At 46.7% G+C, this 22,461-nt stretch overlaps 1 protein-coding gene across 3 annotated transcripts in view; it reads right to left on the bottom strand.

The window, feature by feature from the left end:
• The window catches only part of znf423 (zinc finger protein 423), a 129,333-nt gene extending 106,872 nt beyond the window's left edge, over positions 1–22,461 (bottom strand). For 2 of the 3 annotated variants that reach the window (XM_040034830.1, XM_040034840.1), the window contains exons 1-2: positions 21,380–22,460; positions 3,755–3,817 (exon numbers count right to left, since the gene is read on the bottom strand). In XM_040034830.1, the coding sequence (XP_039890764.1) occupies positions 3,755–3,817; positions 21,380–21,419 (103 nt within the window). In that variant the 5' untranslated portion in view covers positions 21,420–22,460. Of the gene's footprint in view, positions 1–3,754; positions 3,818–21,379 lie in introns of all 3 variants that reach the window. The other variant, XM_040034846.1, reaches the window with a different exon arrangement.

The raw sequence follows: 22,461 nt of genomic DNA, 5'->3' as shown, positions 1-22,461 counted from the left end.
ACGCTTTCCTAATATTGACACAGATCTGACAGGTGCAGGAAACATTTTTACGGCTCAGTTTTGTCACCACATGTGTGTGAACACACGCACATACACACATTCACACACAGGAGGAACAACAATGAGAAGGTCTCAGCTTCTCAGTTTCAGCTCGGGGACCTGACAAATCTTTTCCATGATGACTCACTGGATCGTTCTGTGTGTGCGCGTTGGTGTGTGTGCGTGTTTGTGCGTGCGTATGTGTGCGCGTTGGTGTGTGTGCGTGTTTACGCGTGTGTGTCACTGTAGTCTGCAGCAGACTGTCAGTGTGATTTGAGGAACAAGTTCACCACCAACAGTTTATTAACACGAGACACTCGAGTCCTGTTCAGTTGGACACATCTCATGACTTCCTCACTTTCACCCGAGACTGAAACACACGGATCTTATAAACAAATAACAAATAAAAAACACGGCTGCTCAATACTATTTCCAACTTCGTCTCTCATTTCCTCTTCTTTTCCTTCTTCCAGCACACTGAGAGTCAGACAGCAACTGAGCAAACAGGGGGACACGTTGTGTCTGTGTCCCGCTGAGGTGTGGTAAGGACTGAGGGGAGAAGGAAAGGAGGCTTTCAGGGCACCTCAGGGCGCAGAAAGGCCAGGAGGAGGAGGAGGAAAAGAGAAGAGGAAATGTAGGAAAGGGGAGAATAAGTTGGCTCAATGCTATTCGAGTCGCCCTCACACTCCCTCCACCTTCTCTCAAGCGGGCCGTTCCAAACTCAACACACATTTTCCAGAGTAAGTCAAAGAAAGACCAAATGAGAGGGATGGAAAAATAGCCTAGAGGGCTGGAAGTTTATGAATTAGGAAGCAGGATAGGAAGGTATATTTCTCCTTGTTCCCTTTCTTTTTTGCTGGTCCCTGTTTTCTCACCCCGTCCTTCTCAACATCATCTCTCAGGGAGTAAAAGAAGCGAGGTCTTTCTTTCCAATCTGCTCGGGTAAGACGTAGGCAGCAGTTCTCGGTCCTCACCCCTCTCTCTCACACATACAAACTCCTCCTAATGTCGCCCCAAATAAGCATTCAGAAGGTAAAAGCACAAGCAAAGACAGAGGGACAGAAAGAGAGCGTGCAGATCACGCAGTGACACGCAGATGCTGGCAGCAACATCCAACCTGAGAGAGTGGCTGAGTAAGGGAATATAGGACAGTGTGTTTTTATGGTAGGAAGAGTGTGTGTGTGTGTGTGTGTGTGTGTGTGTGTGTGTGTGTGTGTGTGTGTGTGTGTGTGTGTGTGTGTGTCTGTCATGGGACTCTAGCTTCCTGCAGGAACTGACACACACAGCAGTTCTAGTGAGCCACCCAGGACCTCAGTCAGCACCCCCTTAACACGCACACGCACACACAGCCACACACACACACGTAGACCTGCACAGTGGCCCCTGGAGGAGAGTTAACACAGTTTTGAAATGGGGGGGTGCAAGGATGGGAGGGTTCGGCACGTCATAGACACCCCAAGGGTCATACTTTCCTATCCTCCTATCCCTGCAGAGCTTAACGAGAGACGGGCGAGCGCGGCACAGAGAGAGAGAGATAACCGCATATTTACCACATTCAGCAGTATCTTACGTCCCTGCTGGGATCCAGTCGGAGGAAGTGTTTAACTGTTCTCTGACGGGCTGCAAACCGGAGCGGCAAAACTAACTACAGCTGACAAACACCTACAGTAGTCCAGCTGTTTCTGGAAAATGTGGACTTTGATCTTTACCGAGCACCAATGACAGCGCTGAGGAAAACATCGCCAACGTTGTCGTGCCAGCAGCTGCATCGTTTGCACACGTGAACCTTTGAGTCATTGCAGCAGTTGTGAGTCTGGTAGCCCTGTAGTTTTAATAATAATGATGGATTGCATTTATATAGCGCTTTTCGAGACCCTCAAAGCGCTGTACAATGCCACTATTCATTCACTCTCACATTCACACACTGGTGGAGGCTACAGTTGTAGCCACAGCTGGCCTGGGACAGACTGACAGAGGCGAGGCTGCCATATCGCCATCGGCCCCTCTGGCCAACACCAGTAGGCGGTAGGTGAAGTGTCTTGGCCAAGGACACAACGACCGGCTCGATCCCCAACCTTCCGGTTACAAGATGAGCTTCCCAACCCCCTGAACCACGGTCGCCCCTCAATTGGCCGTGAGGCTGGAGTTTCTCCGATCGCAATATTTCATGAAAGTAACATTAGTGCAGGGAGATTCAGTTCATCTGTGTTCATCTTCACTAACAAACCTACACCTTTAATAAACAGCTTTACGCCAACTCTGCAGAGAAGATCACCGACAACAACAAGAAAGCAGCTTCTTTGTAAACCAATTAGAAATTTGCTGTTGAGCATTCAGACACAGCTTCACGGTGAAGGCCGAATGTGACCTCTGCACTGAGGTGCCAAGGTAACAGCAGCACGTAAGAAAGAGGAGGCTCCGTCGCTCTCAGGGTGCAGGTCCGCTGTGGCCCGAGCCTCTGGTTGCTCCCGTGGTGGAGGATGCAGGCGGGCAGGGACCAGCGGCTCCCCCGTGACACAGGCTTTAACGTTAAAAACACCCTCCGGTGTGATTAACCACCAACTGGACGACAACGTCTCCTTCAGCCTCTTTTTTCCATGAAGTCATTTAGGGTTGTTTTTCAAGTTTATTTTAGAGAAATACATTTTCTACAAATGATAAACAATCGTGTTAAATACTCAATATTATAACAGCTGACCAAAATAGTCAAGATCATAATTTTGCCATAATTAAACGATAGATTCTTGGAACTAATGGACAAATATCTGCAGATGAATCAATGATTGGCACTGACGTATAAAAAGGTGCTAGCAACTGAAATCTTACAGCGTAGCCTGAATAACACGAAGTCTCTCCAAAATTCACAGATGCACCAGGATTTGGGACTGAAGCATAAATAAAAGACACATCCATGTAAGCCTGTGTGCTAACAGACCTCTGAATCACAGCTGAACCACAGCATGCCTTTATGCTGTCCTCCTCCTCTCGCCCCTCCCTGAGCCGGAGGTTTCTTCCTGTTAAAAGGGAGTTTTTCCTTCCCACTGTCACCAAAGTGCTGCTCATAGGGGTCATATGATTGCTGGGTTTTCTCTGTATGTATTATTGTAGGTCGACCTTAGAATATAAAGCGCCGTGAGGCGACTGTTGCTGTGATTTTGTGCCGTATGAATAAAATTGAATTGAATTGAACGAATTCATGCATTTGCCATCTTTAATACACACAATACAAATAAAATCGTCATTTGTCTTTAACGTTACACGTGAACCTTGAACAGCAGCTGGTTCTGAGCAAGGCTGAGCAACTTTAAATTTCCATCCCAGTGTTTAAAGACGAGCCAAGAGGAGATGGGAGGGAGACACGGAGACTAAGGAAAAACTAAATCTGAGAAAAAAATCTGCCATCTTTGTCTTCCTCCTAGGAAATTACCAAACCACAGAGAGCAGTGAAAAAGCACACAAATCTCTCTCTATTAGAGTATTATTGAGACTGACTGCTGCTCTGCCTAGCTACAGTTTTCTGTCTCCTCTTTCCTTCCCCTGAACCTTCACAGTCCCCTCGATCTTTCTTCTTTGTCACTAAACCTTCGTTTCCATTTTCATCACCTCAAAGTTACCCCGAGTACACGTTACAAACGGCCAGCTCGGACTCACCCGCACACAAACATACGTCACCATGCATCTGTGTACCACTGTGTGTGTGTGCCTGCACACTAACCGGTCTGAACAGTCGATCCATCCCAGGTTCCTCCACACTCTGAAGACTCTCCTTCTTCGACAGCTAGAAAAAAGGAAACAGACACAGAAAATCAAATAAATGGTGGTTTTAACCTGCAGCTAATTAAAGAGCCACCACCTGCAGGAGAGCAGAGGAGCCACACAATCCAATGATCATATCACAATTTTAACATGCCGTCAGGTTCTCTCTACAACTAAGAAAAAACACCTTTGTGATTAAAATGGAGGTTTATCAAAGTCAAAGTCAACTTTATTTGTCAATTCTGCCACATGTACAGGACATACAGAGAATAGAAATTTCGTTACTCTCAAACCCTAGATGAAATAGCAAATGAACATTTAAATATAAGAGAGTGATTAAAAAATGCAAATAAAATAAATTAAAAAGTAAAAATTTAAATAAATACAATACAATTTAACAAGAAAGCTATGCAATATACAATATACAATATTCAGGTAAGGGTAAATGACATTGAGTGTAAACCAGGCAGAGTAGTGCAAATAGGCAAATAGTGCAAATGGAGATTTAGTGATATACGGTAAGAGATAGTATAACAACAAAGGGCCGTGTTATGCAGCCGTGTTTATGCTTTCTGTCCTGCCTGGTGTCACCGCCTGCTTTCCTCCAAGCATTACAGACACCAGTCAAGTCGAAGGCGACTCCTCACCTCGTCTTACTTTCAATCGAGCGTGGGAGCGCTAAGGACATCGTATTTGTCTTTAAACACGTTTATTCTCTGGAGCGAATGTACTTGAACTTGAACCTACCAAGGAATTAACAAAACATGACGATGACAATGACCTGAGATCTCTCAGACTCGCACACACAGCTGATCAAAGCTGGATTGTCATACCGACTTCCTGGGTACAACAGGAAGGAGGGAAGTACAGCTGGCACACAAACAGGAAATGGCTAGAGCCACCACACAATGGGATTTCCCGTCCGCCCCCTCCCCGATACGCTGTGCCTCACTTCTCCCTCGCTCACCTCTGTCTCTGATCCCTCCAAATGTTTTGTTCTCATCCTGCTCTCACCGGTGACCTCCGCCCCTCCACATCTCTACACCTCTCTAATACTTCTCACTCCACGTCCTCATCAGCTCCCTGGTGACCAACCTCCTCCTCACATCAAACCTGAGCCATAAGCTCCAAACAAAGCCAGAAGCTATAAATCAGCAAAGCGTCCCTCTTAAAAAAGAAACTAAAAGTCTGCATGAAAGTGATTTTTGTAGATGAATGAAGAGAGAGGAAATCGTTTTTATAACAGGAAAAAACAGCCGAGCTGCGTCACAACTGGACCCATATAATCACACGAACGTTAGCTCCTCCCATTAGCTGCAAGCAGCGTTGCAAAGTCACACGAGCTGTAAACATCCACGTGCTGATGCACAGCGAGCAGTGCAACACTCTCAAATCTGCATGATGTTTTTCATACTCCACATCATTTTCTCCAGTCTCGCGTGCTGAAGTCAGGACGCTGCTGTGTTTATAAACTCAGCCTGGTTTGTGGGCTCATCTTATTTGACGAAAAAATAATAACAACTGTCTGCAGGACTCAAAAGTTTGGATCAAGTCTTCAACATCCCTGTTGGAGCCAGATGTGGACCACAGAGTGCTAACAAACTCATGGATCCCTGGACGAACACAGGAACCTCCCACCGCAGCAAATCCGTCTGCCAAAGACAGCAGAGAGAAACAAACGAAACACCAGAAGAAAAACAAAGTACGTCTGCTGTGCTTCGTCACAATGACCAGTACGTTCGCTCCCAGCTGAGCCCTGATTGGATGCCATGATTCATTAATATGCTTCAATATGTTTTTCCTCCAAGATGTCACATCGTCTGGGTCACGTCACAGCGCCCTGATGAAACGCTGCCGTTTCAGTGAAGATCCTCGTTGAACATAAAGGGAGACGTTTATGACTTACGTGCGTCTGAATCAAAGGTTTTCGTTTCGAGGTTACCGGCCGCGACCTCGGTCTGTCTGAACTGGGCTTGCCCAGATCTTGTGACAACTATTTTTTTAAACCACTAAAAGCTGACATCATAATGAAAACCATCTTCCTGTGGTAGTTGGGAGAGTTTGAGATTATAAAAAGACCTCGTGGTAACTTTGCCTCAGATAAAGGCCCATTTCTCCTGATGAGACTGTGGGGAATACAGCGTGTTTCATTAGCCAAGCACACGCAGCTTTATTTAGACTCCCATATCCTCCCTCTGTCCCCCTCAGAGACAAACACACCGTTACTGTGAACCCTGTACACACCAGGCGGTCGGCGGGGGTGTACGTGTGCCTGTGAGAAGGATTAGCTCACAGATACTACATCAGTCAAGAGGAGGGAGTATCTGAGTGTGTACAAGTACATACGTGTGCATGTGTACCTGTAGCTTGGGTGCCCCATTACAAAAAAAGACCCACTTAGAAAGACACTTTGTGACCTGTGGGGTTAAAAATATAGCAATCAGTCATGTGTTTGCACATGCATCGCTTCTCTTCCTGCAGCACGTCACAGTCCTCTTCAAACTCTAGCTCAAACTCCACAGCGAGTCGTTTAACAGCTTAGCACTAGCAGCTTCCAACAGGCACAGTCTCTCGTTAGCTACATGTTAACAGACAGGTGTATTTTTGGCAAATGAATTTGCAGAATTTCCCTTTAACAGAACTTACATCATTAGTGGGAGAAAGTCACAAGCATTCGTGTCATTTTGTACCAGTTAATTGTGGTATTGAGTTAAGATGCTATCACCGAGTAACATGATCACAGCCCAAAATATACAGATACTGGCAAGAAGGCAGAAAAAGACTGAGACGGCAGATGGCTAAAGATCAAACAATCCGACATGCCGCAGAAACAAAAACACAAATGAAACCCCCGGAGCACGACACACGGGTGACACCGTGTAAGAAGGAAGCTTCTGGGAATCCTTGGAGCATCTGCACACACACACACACACACACACACACACACACACACACACACACACTGTTACTAACCCCTGAGGCACCTCGTCTATGAGTCTATTAGGGCTGCCACGATTAGTCGACTAGTCACGATTACGTCGACTATCAGAATCGTCGACGACTGATTTAATAGTCGACGCGTCGTTTGAAGCTTTGTAAGATCACAACAGACGCAGGAATAAGTAGTAGGATTTAAGAGTGTAATAACGGACTGAAACAGAAGATGGCAGCACTGCATGTACAAGGATGCCAGCTGCCGTTAAACCCCGAAGAAGAAGAAGCAGCTGTGTCCCAGAATTCATAGCGCAGCCCAGCTCAGTTTCCAACAATGGCGGCAGCTGGTTAGTTTTAATATTACTCTTATTATTCTTTCTGGGTCACAAAATAAACGTTTAACATGTTTTCAGGCGAGAATGTAGCTGTGTAAACCTCAAATATCTGCTCAGTTTATCAAGACACCGCATATTTTCAAAAGCGCTCCGACGTTTTCGGAGACGTCTGTTACCCACTAGCTCGATAGCTAGCCGGGGGCTAGGCTCACTAGAGCCGTGAGAACACCGGACTCCCGGCAAATCGTCTTCAAACCCACCGCCGTCTTTCGCTACTCAGGTTAAACATGATATATAAGTCACTTAGATAACAAACATGTTATTTTTGGCTTTTTTCAGTATTTTATTTGTTCCTGAGTAAATCGGTTTGGCTGAGATTAAAGTTATAGTTTTTACACAGCTGTCAAGCAGACAGCTGATCATCAGAAGTGTGAGATGCTCGAGAATATACTCCGGTGTCCTGTTATATTTTAGATAGCAAGGAGTTTATTAAACTCCAACGAAACAATCTGCAGATTTCATTAAAGTTTAATAAACTATCATCTTGTCTTTATTGTTAGTTAGCACAGACCTTAAACACTTAAAGCTGTAAGCTAATGATAGTTCTATAAGAGCAGATGCTGCTGGTGCAATAAGCTGTACGTTTTACGTCCAATGGATGATGATCTGATTAGTCGAATAATCGCATAAATAATCGGTGACTAGTCGACTATCAAAATAATAGTTTGTGGCAGCCCTAGAGTCTATGTGAGGCCTAGCACGTGTGCTTAAGAAAGGACGCCTATCGAGTACTATAAATAAGAACACCTGGTTTACTGCATGGGCATAAACACAGACTATTTGATTGTGATTTGGTGGCCTGAGTACTTTCTACTAATTAGTGTAAATACAGAATATCTCACCTGCTTGAGCAGGTGACCTTGGTGTGGGGCCTGGGGTCGAGGCTGTATGTGGCCCACGCTGTCAAACTCAGTTTCCATCACGGGACAAAAGTGGGCAAAACCAGTGAAACTCTCTTTTCTGTCAGTGTGAAGAAGCTTAATGACGCATTTAATCACGGTGATATTGTGATATAAGAAAAAACTACATCTCAATTTTCCTACACGAAAATGCTGAAGAGAAACGCTGGTGTAGTAAAAGAAATCTGTCAACTTATAGAAAAGCTCATTTCCTAGACTGTCCTGTAATTATGAAACAGAAAATTCAATCATTCAAACACTGTGGACACTATAAAGAAGCCTACAGTGGAAAACTGGGACTTTTCTGTCATTCAGCTGTTTATCTTCTACTGCAGTACGAGTGGCCGTGTGGGAGGTCTATGCAAGTGAGAATCGCTCCAAGCCAAATGCTTTCCTTTCTACAGGTGTCCAGTGGGCTGGACTGGAGTCTTTGCCGGGCTGATTCTGGTCACTGGGCCTTATGTTTGGCACCCCTGACTCACCTGTACGCAGACAAATAATCAGATGTAAACACATGCATAACACATACACAGTAACTGACAGTACAGCAACACCCCTGTCTGCATTATAATGGGCTGTCACGGTTCATTAGCCAGTCAAGCATGCAATTATACCAGGGCGTCCACAATGACAAAACACACACGGACTCACAACACCAGTGTCCGGGTCAAAAACGTGCCGAAATTAGACAACGAACCATCAACGGTGCGATTAGTCCGCACAGGCTGAGCCCGTTGGGTCGTGGAAGCTGAGGAAATATGCTCAGAGCTCTCCGTTACCAGGTTTATCTCAGAGCGCCTGCAAGTCGCCGCTGTTGGACGCTTCAGTAATTAATCCTCTTTGCTTCAAAGACACTCTGACACCAGCTTCCCAACAAGTTAGATGTTCTGAAAAATGTGTTTATGTGACGAATAAAGGCTGCAGAGGGGATGATCGAACACCCGGGAGCAGCCTGGGAATGTGAGTTCTGTCATAGGCTGCATGCATTTCCCCGTGCACCACAGAACCTCACAGACGGACGGCAGTACTGTCACGTATACTACCGTTTGGATGGTAGTCGTCCAATCCTCCGTTTTTCATTTCTGCACATCAAATTTTAGAAACGCAGCCGAGGAGGGCTGCAGCATGCAGCTCTGCCTCTGCATCATGATCCTGTTGTCATAAACAAATATTTACACAGTTGTTGTCACTGGCACAGTTATCCACACACACTCTACCTCGTTCTCCCCTCTCTCTTCCATTATTGGCATCCTCTCCCCCCTCCCTCGTCTGCTCTACCTTTGCCTCGTCAGTATTTTCCCCCCACCTTTCTTTGATATTTGCTCCTTTCTTAAGTGATTCTTGGATCCGTGCTCAGCCTCCATGCTTTCTCTTTGGCTCTTACTGCAGCACCCATTTAAATGTATTTCCTGTTTCCCTCTCCGTCTTTATCTCTCCCACCACATACCAACTCGCTTCCCTTCTATCTTTGTTTCTCCTTCTCTTCTGTCCCATGAAAGCAGTTCCAGTCTCACAAAGCGAATCCTTTGTCTTTTCCCCTCCTAAACAACACATGCACAGTATCAGGGCCATTTATTCCCAGAGCAGCCCAAGGCTCTGCTGTTCCCAGATCTCTTTGACGAGCGGGTCACTCTGGCCAATCGCGCACCGGCCAGACAGCCCAGAAAGGCGGGATGTGGGTCACTGTAGCCAATGATAGGCGGATCCTTTTCCCACAGGGGCGAGCTGATTGACAACTAGCGCTGGACAGGAGTCAAGAGGGTAATTGTCATCTGACTCTCTCCCTCTCTCTTTATCTGTCCGTCTCTGCTTCTCATCCTAGACACTCATTCTTCCCATCTACTCCCTCTCCCACTTCCCCTTTCCAACTCACTTCCTTGCCCCCACTCCTCCCCACACACCCATCATTTTCCCTATAGCACTGAAGGACTCTCTCATTGGCTGCCCTCCCTTTCCCTCAGGAATAACTTGGTGACGCTACTGGCCGAGGGCTGATGCCAATCTACATCCCCAGCATGCCCCTCGGGAGACCCCCAAACTTCAATGGCCTGTGTCACACACACACACACACACACACACGCACGCACACACACACACGCACGCACACACTCACGCACGCACGCACACACACACGCACACACACACACACAGTCAGGGGACAGGGACAGAAGCTGATTAACCAAATACTTTTATCAGCAGTAAAACCGCTCTCTCTGCCTGCCTGCATTCTGAACAAAACAGCCTTAAAACACAAACACACACAGACACACATCCCAAGCACTGAGCCATTGGCCAGAATCACCAGGCTAGTCTGAGGCTTGGGACAGCGTGTGTGTGCGTGCATGTGTGCTTTTGTTTGTGAGCGTGTGTGTAAAGGGACAGAGTTAGCAGAGGGCTTAGATGGATGGCAGCGAGAAAGAACAACAACCACACAAAGCCTGGCGGACAAGCTCCATCGCCCTCTCTATCTTTCTCTTTCCTCCTTTTTCTGCTTTGCCCTCCTCTCCTGTTTTTTCTCTCTTTCAATCTGAATTGTTTCTATCTGATTTCGTTCGACAGATTTTGAAATTCTCTTCGCTTCAGCGATCGCTTCTTCCATCCTCTCTGCTTACAGAAGTCCTCGTCTTCGTTGTTTTGTCATGAACAACCTCTCTGTTCTTTCTTTTATGTACGAGGTCATTGTGATTGTAATCTCTATCAACAGATTCTGCATATGAATATGTATAATCTGCAGGAGGGAGGAGTTTACTGATCCTGGAAACCTTCTGGCTTCCATTTGTCATCTTGGCCAGCCAAGTCTGAGCCGGTTTGGTTGCATTCATGTAAACAGGATATATGGACCAAGTGCAAATGAGGAATTCATTCATTGGCTACACCGGGCAGAGGCGAGTCAGAGCCATGTGGGGACCGTGGACCAGTAAAGGTCAGTGACACTGAACGTCTTCATGTTGGGTGATGCAGAGCGGGTGGATCCCAAGTTAAACTTCTTTTTTAACTTTGAGGAAAACAATTGAACCGACAGCAGCGACACAGATCAGCGATATATCAGCATTACAGTGTTATTTACGCACACAGTGAGCGACCAGCCATCAGCAAGACAGCGACGCAAGAGTAAATCAGTCCCTGTGCAAACGCCCCTCTAACCAGCAGACTAACCAGCGGTGCCCAAATGAGTCACACATCCCAGACCTTACCAAAATAAACCAACATAACCGCGCACGCTTCACTGCTGTAGAAAACAATCGTGCTGTTGTAAGAAGACTTTCTGGTTTTATCTTTTAGTCCTGCGACTCGCACAAACTCACCTGTACAGCAAGGTTTGTAAGGGATTCCTATTAACACACTACGAAGAGAACGCAACACGCACACACAGACACACACAGACAGTACAGAGCTGATGTTCAGGGCCAAACAACACAGCTTGAGATTAAAGAGCCTCTCTGATCTGACATTTGTTTTTCTGTCTGTCAGAGAGAGTGTGGCGGGAAGACGAATCGATAGCAGAAGAGACGTGTAGAGGAAGAAAGAGGAAGTGAAGGAGGATATAAAGGCGGTGGAGAAGAAGAGCAGAAGGTGAGACAGAGGTTAGAAAGAAAGCAGCAGCGAGGAAGGACGAGAGGTGAAGGAGGGCAGCGAAAGGAAGCATAAGGAGTAGGACAGAAAGAGAAGGAGGAGAGGGAGAGCATTTCTCCAGAGTACCATGACTCCAGGGAAGGCTCCAGAAATAACTGAACTAGAAGTTTCCCCAGCAGCTTCCACTCACCATTACAGACTGGTACACCCACACACACACACCCACACACACACCCGCACACACACACACCCGCACACACCCACGCACACACGTCATATGAAGGTTCAGAGTTCACCGAGACAAGACTGAGCACCAACAAAGCTGAATGATGCCAGAAGGAGATGAGAGACATGATGAGGTACAGTTGGTGCATATTCACACACACACACACACACACACACACACACACACACACACACACACACACACACACACACACACACACTAAGAGGAGGCGGGGCTGCAGGGTGGAGGGTACATAATTGCCTTCTCTTGTACTACAGGCTCGAGAGTGCTTTTTGACTGAAGACACCAATTTCACGCTAAGGCATTATTTAGCTTGATACAAACTTGATTAGGCTTTACAGAGAGAGAGAGGAGAAGGGAAATAAACAGCTTTGTGTCATACCGCATCGCTGGCGGACAGATTAACTCGCTAGTCACGCTCCTTCTGGGAGTAACAAGAAAAATATACAGACACAGCGCGTGTGCGCTCCGAGCGTGGCTGCTTGTTTGTTTGAGCAGACGTGTAATCAAGCATCTTAGAAAATGTACTTTCCATTTTTGAAACCTCATTTTTAAAGAACCTTTTTCAGATTTTGGGGTGTTTCATGTTTTTGCAGCTAAAATTCAAACTGAGTTAGACTTTGAAACCCAGCGATCGTTCCTCGGGACGTTCAGCAGAACTATCCGTCCCCGCTACTGCAAGGAAAATGATCAGGACGTTCATGTTTGGTAATAAATCCTGACTGCTGAGCCAAATCTTTTAAAGGTAAGAGAAATGTCAGCCTGCTGCTGGCCCACACCTGCACAAATGTTGCACCTGAAAAGCCCAAAATTATGTCGCGTAATACAGACGAACTGCACAAAGACTAACACTGGAAAACTGCGTCTACCGACTGGAAAGCAGATCCTCTGATTTTACCCGTTACTGTGAAGATTGATCCAGACGTGACTGAGACGGAGCGAGTGAGAGCTTCAAGCTTCACCTCCAAAGTTTCTGAACCTGCAGAAAGTACTACCTGCTGAAGAGAGAGTTTTTCCAAGTCCCAGTGGTGGAAAAACAACGAGCTTGTCCAAAGTTTCCTGGTCCCCGAGGAAAACCGCTATAAACAGCATCATTGTGTCAGGACTGCTAATATTTAGACTCGTCTCCCTTTTCCAAACTAACTTCTTGCTCTAAGTCATCAGCATGTCTGTTAGACCCCATTCCTACTCAGGCTTTCAAAGAACTCATTTATCTATATTAACAGGATATCTACCACCAGCTTTCGAGGTAGTTGCAATTAAACCACTAGTCAAAAAGCCTTTGCTTTCTTACTCTCCAGTTGTCTCAGCTAACTATGGACCAATCAGTTTCCTTATTTCTTGAACAGACAGTTATCAGACAGCTACGTTATGTTTTCCAGAGGAACGATTTGAGGAGTTTTAGTCAGGATTTATGTATCACAGCACAGAAACAGTGAAGGTTACAAACGATCTCCGATGGCCTCTGAGGGCAGACTGTTAGACCTCAGTGCTCCATTCAACGCTCTGTTAATCACATTATTTTAAACCACTGATATTAAAGGAAATGCATTCTGGTGATTTGACTCTGATTTCTCCATGTAAATGAGTCTTATTCACACAGTTCAGTCACAGGCTTCTGTTCTGGGCCCAGTACTTTACATCTGCCTTCTTTAGGCAATATTATTAGAAAACATAGCATCCGTTTTATATTGTTATGCAGATGATATCCAGCTAAATGTATAAAGTTTCTATACAGTCAGATAGCACAAATTATTAGTTGACAGTCTCCAGAACACTGCTGGGTCTTTACCTTACAGTATATAAATGAACATAACCTTAACTGAATTGAATTAAAGGACAAGGCTGCAGGCCATGTGCATTTCAGCTGAAACTGTTATTGTTCTCTGCTGGATTCAATTGAGTGGCTTAGAAAGCCGAGAAGCAAGAAATATATTTACAGACATTCAGAGAAAATTGTCCACAAATGTGGAGAGGAGAGGAGAGGAGAGGAGAGGAGGGGAGAGGAGAGGAGAGGAGAGGAGAGGAGAGGAGAGGAGAGGAGAGGAGAGGAGAGGAGAGGAGAGGAGAGGAGAGGAGAGGAGAGGAGAGGAGAGGAGAGGAGGGGAGAGGAGAGGAGAGGAGAGGAGGGGAAAAGAGAGGACAGAAGAGGAGGGGAGGGGAGAGGAGGACTTTGATTGCTTATCACCTGAGTCTATGGCAGAAAGCACTTCTGCATTTTTAAACGTGGTCTGCACTCACCAACATACGATCTCTTATTCACTTTCTCTCCAGCACTCATTTCACTCATGACTCACACAGAGCAGCTCGAGCAGGAGAAAGCTTTGCTGAGCACATTTGCTCCAAGTCTGGATTCAGATTTTCAGTCCATCTGATTCAAGCTTGTATTTATATAAAGTGGTGTGATTTATTTAAACCAGTAAGAGGATGAGAAAATTAGGCTTAACTATTATTATAATGTTAAATTGCAAAAGCAAGGAGCACAAAAGAAAAATTCCATTTTCCTTGAAAATGTTTCTTCAGTGTGTTTGTCAGTGTGGAGTCTCATTCACCCTCTTCCACTTTCTCCTGCTCTCACTCGCTCCATTGTAAGTGTCACAGCAGGGTGCCCGTGCCTTTTGACTGGGAGGTGAATAGAAAGGAGTTAGAAAAACCAACTGAAGACTCCGACACTAAAAAGAACCATTGGTAGGCCTATAGCAGGCAGCGCTACAAAGACCTGGCAGAGTGTTTAATAAAAAAGGAACACAACACAAGCAGCTTGTTCTGTTGAAGCGCCGTGCTCTGAGGACAATGCACATTAGTCTGGGTCCAGGCTGCGTGTGTGGCTGTGTGCACGCACAGACAAAAGCCAGAGCTAAAGATATCTATCATAAAAAACAAGAGAGAAAGGTTCATGTATTAAAGAGTAACGCACATTAAAAAATAGGAATCCTAGAGCGATCTCAGACAAGCAAGAAAAGAAGTCTGATTTGACCTTTTACCTTTAACCTGTCCTAAAACTCAACCTCAGAGGGTTAAACAAGGTCAGGCCTGGAGACACAAACGTCTCTCACACACACAGAGTCCTCGAGTTTCCCAAAACTCGTCCTTCCAACAACAGAGTGTGTGCGTGCATGCGTGCACGTGAGTGTGAGTGTACGCGCGTGCGTGTGTGTGCGTGCGTGCGCGTGTGCACGCGTGTGCATGTGCGTGTGTGTCAGATAGAGAAAGGGGGAGGCCTGCCCAATAAATATATTATGCATCAGCCAGGTGTGCAGAGGGGCGCTGCTAATTGCCCCCACCACTAATGTTTAATGTACAGAATACGAAGAAGCATGAAGCAGGGTGAGATCACTGAGGGAGGGGGGGTCGGTAGAAGGCAAAGGAGCCGAAGAAGGGAAGGAGGCTAAAGGGAAGGCGAGGAGGCTGGAACAGAGCAAACAGAGTGCGTTTCTGTTTGTTAGCCTTCTTCTTCTTATGCACCTCATAGATATCATGGAAGATAACGGACATATGGATGATCGCTGAAGTTACTGCAACACCTCAGGATCCAATAAGCTCCGACTAAGACAACACAAACTACAATACAAAAGACTAGTCAAACACCCCCAGAGCCTCCAGAAAAACAGAACAGGCAAAAGAGTCAGTGAACAAAGAACGAGCCTATAAGAGACTGAAAGACAAGCTTAAACACACACATGCACACACAGACACACACTGTAGGAAACTTAGAAGGGCCCAAGTCCTCTGAGACCATCTCGTGGTGGGGGGGTACAGGCTTGGCAAGCAGGGCCTGGTGTGTGTGTGTGTGTGTGCGCGCAGTCACACAGCATCATCTTTCTCTTCTTAAAAGCTGAGGGCACAGGCATGCACCGAGCTCAGCTACACTGTGACACACACACAAGCACGTGTGTGTGTCTCCAGAGGGGTGTGTGTGTGTTAAGGTCCAGTGAGTTTGCAGCTGATAAACGAGGCTAGCTAAGCCGCTACAATGGCACAGTCCTGGCCCATGACGCCCCTTCCACACACACACACACACACACACACACACACACACACACACACACACACACACACACACACACACACACACACACACCAGGCTGGTCGCTGATAAGGAGTTGTCGCTGGCATACACACACCTCGCTGAGGGACTTCACCCTTTCTAGACACACACACACACACACACAATAAAAACCTAACCGAGCCGACCGGATGACATGACCTTCTCTCGTCCATTATTTCAAACTAAACCCAAATTTCCCGCTCAGCCTGACGAGGAACGGTTCCTATACTCTGTGACTTATGAAGTCATTCATCACCAGAACACGCTTAAGGACAGAAGTCTCATGAGTGGAACAAAAAAAATTAACCGTGAAAACAAACAATAACCACGTTTAATTACAGTAACGCTACAGGTTACAGCCACATGTAAGATTACGAGCTCTGTTCTGTTCGAGTGTCCTGAGCAGTCCTGACACTGAAGCTAAAGGGAGCCCAGCCCTCAGTGCTCTTTATTCTTTAAACCTGCACTTTGGTTCTGTGTGTAACCAAAAAGGGATATTCTGTTTGTTTATATTCTGAGCTTTCAATTCTGTTGTAATTTGATTCTAATTGAGTGCAAATCAACATGAGCCCATTACATTCAATGCGTGCTACTGCTGGGCTCCACCAATCACCAATTACATTAGCTTGTTTTGTCCCATTAAAAAAAAAAAACAACCACCAAAAACTCAAATCCACCCCCCGCCGAGCAGTCAATGGAATTTTTAACAAAGCTTTCTGAAAGCTATTTAATGGTTCAGCAAGCCTTAATGCAAAGCCACGACGGGCTTTCATACAGGAGTAACTCAGTGTGGCTGTATACATGCTGATTGGACTATTTTGTACTGTTAGAAACAGAAACAAACAAACAAAGCAGATCTAATACCAAAGCTAAAAACATGGTTGTTTTCAGGTCACATGTGCAGGGTGTCTGAATTTTATGAGAGCCAGTCGCCCCATGAAAGTCTGCAGCTTTGCCAAAGAGTAGAAGTGCTCTAATGTCAAAGCCAGATGGGAAGAGGAGAAAGAAAAAAAGACGGGAAAGTGAGAGTGGATGAGAAATGAGAAAATAAGTGTACTGTATTATACACCCAGCACACAATCCTTCATACTGACACTGCTGGCAGAGACGATGCTTTAACCAAAGTGCGAGTGCGTAATGTCAGTGAACAGCGCTGTCAGGAAAATGCGGTTTCTACCTTGACAAATATTCACGGTTCATTTTGATATCAGAGGAAATGTTTTTAAAGGTTTGAGAGAAATACAACGAGGTTCTAAAGAGCTGCAGGTCAAAGGTCAGCGTGTAGTTAGATCACATGACCTGCTGTTTATTGGTGCTTTCGTTTTGCCTTTGTGGGAGCAGGATGATCAAAACCGAGCTCACTGCCTCGTACCTCAGTGACATTTCCAGTCACAAATCGGCGGGTTGGCAGCTGTTAATTTCAAGTCTTGAGCAGTTAATTGACAATAACTTTAACTCCAGGCAATGAATAATTACCATCCTAGAGTTTCGCATTACACTTAAGCCATGTACTTACAGGAATTATTATGCATCCCCTACTAGCGTGATTGAAGCAAGACGTATCATTAGTCCGTTCTGTGATTAGTCAATCAACATAATGTGAAGCCATTCTGATGATGAATTATTTAAGTCATTTTTCTGAGCACAAAAGCCGAGCGCTTCCTGCACCAAGACTCTCCGGTGGGTGGATTTGCAGCATTTCTTCGTGTTACATTAAAGTAATTGCAGTGTCTGGGAAAACTGTGATGAACATTTTATCTTCATTGAATGAGACCTGCTGTGATATACGTTCGGGAGAAAGCAGCGCTCACAAAAACAGAGCTGGAGGTGGTAGAATCAAAGATGCTGGGAAGGCGAGGCTGAGGCGCTTCGGACACGTGCAGAGGGACAGTGGATGTACCGGACAAAGGATCTCGAACGCAGAGCTGCAGTGGAGGACATGCAGAGCTGCAGTGGAGGACATGCAGAGCTGCTGGGGAGGACATGCAGAGCTGCAGTGGAGGACATGCAGAGCTGCAGAGGCGGATGAGCCACTGTGGCGACCCCTGAAGGGGCAGCCCAAAGAAGAGGAGGATCCAGCAATAACTTCCAGCTACAGTGTCAATATGATGTCAGTCAGCTGAACACAGGCGGTAATTATTAGATGGAAGATCGGTTTACACGCACACTGGTGAAAGGCAGACGAAAACGAGAAGGAGGAGATGGGGCGGAAAAGATGTCATTAGCCTAGAAGAGCTTAGCTCGGCGCACACCAACGCCGAGCCCGACCTCACTACTCGCCCTCTCGGTCAAAGCGCTGCTTTGGCTCGACCAACCGCAACAACGCTCTGTACAGACCAAAAGTAAGAGCTTCTCTCCCCTGCCCCACCCCTTCCAATCTTCCCGCTCTCCTCCATCTCCCTGTCACATGCGCTCAACTCCCGTTTAATGTCCTGCAAATGAAGCGGATTTATTAATGTGTAATTAAGTAATAATCATCACTACATAATGCATGAGAGACTCCAGGGGCTAAGAGCTGAGCGAGAGGAAGAGGAGAGAGATAGGACAGCGAGGCTGCTGGAGCAGACAGAGAAGAAGAAGAGGAGGAGATTTCTGCAGCCTCGCTAAAGACACACATTAAAAACGGATTAATCCACTGAAATAATATTTTGATAAGAGCAAAGCTGCTCTCTTTCATTTCTTCCTCCTTTTTCTCTCACCCCGCGAGCTTCACGGCCCGTCGTCACACCATTAGTCCGCGTTCAATTAACAAACTCCAATTAGTCGAGTCCCCTCACTGCTAACGAGGCCTAATCACTTTAAAGGCTGCGCTGGTCAAGCAAGAACACAGTGGCTGTGTTACATCAGAGAGGAACACGAGGACTGGTTTTACTGGTTGTCTTCAATATTACTGTTTGATTATATGGGTGCGTGTGACAAACATGTCCTATCATTACAAAGTACAATGAAAAGCAAAGCTGTGAGCAAATCCTATTTATGGCAATCGGATCCAAGTTTTCTTTATTATTTTAATGTCAAATAAAAACATAATAAAATTAATTTCCTGGTTATATTTACAACAGTCTGAACCACGTGTTGACAACATGTCACCAGCAGGCAGGAAACAGTCAGAATGTCAATAGGAAAAAAACAGGAACCTAATTGGTTAATGGGTAACCGTCAGGATTCCCTGTTCAGATCAATTCTGACAAACGATAACTAGAGATGGATTCATCAGCCATCGGCCTGCACAGCCACCAGGTGGCTGGCAGGAGATGGAGAAGGTGGATTTGGTCCTTCCTTGTTGCTGTTTCGGTATGCCTGGCTGGCCAGTAACCCCAGTCAGAGCCAGCCAGCCAGTCAGAGTTGGGTGAGCAGGTGAAAGACAGAAGAACATGAAAACACAGATAATCCCCCCGGTGATGCTCACCTCATCCTGGCCTCCATCACTCCCTCCCTCTTGCCCGCTCACCTGCTATGTGCCACTGCACTGGCCCCAAACACCTTTCCTCCCTCTACCTTTTACCCTTCGCCTCCTCTTTTCTCCATTTCCCCCCAATGCCCAGTCTTGCCAAGCTGTCAGTGGGGCAAGGTGTGGAGGGGAGATAGCAACATGCATGTACACACAGATGACTGAGTACGCAAAACACACGGTGCTTATGCGAGCTACAGTACAAGGGCCGTGTTACCTTTGTGGTGGTCGTCAGCCTCAGCTCTGCTCTGCTTCGCTTGGCTGCCTGACTAAAGCTAAGCTCTGGTTATCCAGGCTGCCTTAGCGACACACACACAGCCTTCGTGTGCATGATGCATACAAACACACACACACACACACACACACACAATGCAACGATGGAGCAGTAGTCGCTGGCCAACTGTGCCGAGTATCAACAACACTACAGCCGTATTCAACCCATGTTTCACAGAGTGATTAATGCAGTGCAATTTACTGTAAAAAGACAAGAAATATCGACAAGTGACGGGAAATTTATTATAAAAACCTGCCACGCCAGAATGATCTCTCCAAACTGTTTTAATGGTGTTATCATCCAATGTGTGAACAAGTTGGGAATCAGAGGTGCAGACCCGAAACCACACATGCAGTGTTTTCTGCAGCATACTAGACAAGCACACGTCAAACCCAGCCTCACTTTTGGAAAGCTTCCTTTATAAAATTCAAAATCCAATTATTTTTATTGGATAGGCGTAGTTATTCCTCAACAGTTCCATTTGTATTATAGCGACAGAGATGGGCCGCAAGCATCAACTAAAAATCGAAACAGGCTTCAGAGTAGATATCTGGAGGACAGTGACGATCACCTCGTCTTCCAAACGTAAACCCTGCTCCCCTGGATGGAATGACAAACAGCAGGCTTATTTTTCTTCCCTGTACATATCACCCACATTATCAGAAACAACCCTCGAGCGAGCACGCGTTCTGTCAGGACATCCTGTGTGGCCCTCCTGCTATCGACAAATTAATCTCACGCTGCCTCCGATGAAACAGGCTTATCCTGGGAACCTGTAGGAGAGGCTGGAATCTGTCCATGAAAGTCGTGCTGTTAATCAAACTAACCGCCCAGTTCGAATCACTGTCAGAAACCCACTCGCTTCCTAGACAGTCCCAGAAAGGAAAGGCCTGCATGGTGGTGGAGATGGGGGAGGGGGTGGCGACCACATGGTCAGCTCATCCCGTTGCCCATCTGGGTCCCATAAAGGAAACACGGAGGCCAAGGACACCACATGCCCCCATGCACGATGCCCACTCACCCATGCACAGCAATGAATACCATTTTTATGATAATGGGGGAAAACTGAGGCCTCCTCTTGCAAAATGAAGAAAGATTTTTCTTCTTTCAATCCATCTTACAGAATAAAGACTTTGGCAAACTTTTAGAAAATCAAACCCTGAATTCCAGCTTCACATGTTGCCTGAGTAGATGTTCAACATCTCAGTAAAGCCTGCTATTATTTAAAACAGTGCAAACGCACACACACCGTGGACTTTCTCTCTCTTACGGTGTTGGAGTTTGAAACATTTGAAGAGAAAATGTGCAAGAAAAAATTGCTTGAGCCAATTTTATAGTAATGAAAATAAACACGAGTGACCCCGAGGACACGCAGAGTGGGGGCCGAGTGATTTGATTTGGGTCAAACAGTCACTTATATTAATACAAAGCAGCATCTCAGGACAAGCTGATTTTTTTAAATTACACATTATTAATCAAGCCAATCACAACATCCCACTGTCAGAAACAGACCAGCGATCGCGTGGACCGGACACTGTGTCAGAACCAACGGAGCACATTCAGCTGATGGGAAGGTTCCGGTTAAATTCACTTGAACGCTGCCGTATCCAGCAGCTGCATGCAATTAAAAACCAAAATCGAAACCGAGCCTGTGCCGCAAAACTACACGCGGACTAAACGATCCAACAGAAGGCATCTCGGTCACGGTCTCCTCTCCTCCACAGTGCCCGTGGACATGAAGTAGCCCGTAAACACTTTCTTACCTTTCACGGAGCGAGGTTTGGCCTGTTTGCGTCTCGACATCTCTGCTCCGGGGCTGCGTTCTTCGTTCTTGAGTTGGTTTGTGTTCCGTTACAGGCGGACACGGTCCGGCTGTCCGTCCTCCCGCACTCCGCCGCTGCTCCTCCGCCTGTTGCAATGCGGCAGCTTCAGTCTCTGAGAGCGAAGCGGCCCTTGGTCCAAACACGCCGGGACTGAGTGGGGGGGGCTTCGAGGCTCTTCCTCCGCTGTGGCCGGGGCTCGCGCAACCTGTAGAATAAACGGGGGGAGAACTTCCCGTCGTTGCCGCGACGCCGACAGCGGCTTTTAAATGTCTTCTCGCTTCGCCTTCTCCGGTGAAGCCCGAGCGCACTGACGGACCAGGGCTCGAGCTGCCGCCCACGCGCGAGGCAAACACCTGAGCAGGTCCCGAGCTGTGTTTAGAGGGGAGAAAAAGTAACAGCGGGAACCTTCGGGTGCGCGGAACCCCGGAGGTGGTGAGAATGTTTGGGAAATTGCTTTGGAAATGAACCGTGGCTTCTTCCCCAGCGCTCGCTTCGTCTTCGACGGGCTTTGTTTGACTTTATCGAAACTATTTCGCTCTGCGTTTCCCTCCAGGAACCGAGCAGCCTTCTGCGTTCCGTCCTGATAGTCTACACTAGGCAGTGGTGGTCTGGTGGCATGGACATTGCGCTCTTCCCCTGCATCTCCACCCCGCGGGGAATGCTGCTTTTACAACCCACGCTTTCTTTCTGTTAATATTTCCCAGTGTCCTAACGGCGGTGTTAACAGCAGCCCAGTATTTCTATGAGTCTAACCCTTCGCTAGCCTCTGTCTCCCTGCTTTTTCTTTGTCCTGACTCTGGCTACCAGTCTCCCTCCTCCTCCTCTGCCTGCCTCTGCTGGCGGGGCTGCGGCGCAGACACACATAATAAAGCCAAGGCAGGCAGTGCTTGGCTGGAAATGTAGCCGCGTCCCAGCAGGGGGATGTGAGAGAAGGGTCCCGGCGGGGGAGCGCTCTGATCCCGCAGGGAGCAGCTCGGCACAGCCCGGGTTGGCTGAGGCAGAGAGGCAGGAGAGAGGCAGGC

The sequence above is a fragment of the Simochromis diagramma genome, unplaced genomic scaffold (assembly GCF_900408965.1).
Source record: "Simochromis diagramma unplaced genomic scaffold, fSimDia1.1 OVJJ01000333.1, whole genome shotgun sequence".
In the NCBI taxonomy this organism is placed as follows: Eukaryota; Metazoa; Chordata; class Actinopteri; order Cichliformes; family Cichlidae; genus Simochromis; species Simochromis diagramma.
This window is presented reverse-complemented; position numbering and strand designations above follow the sequence as displayed.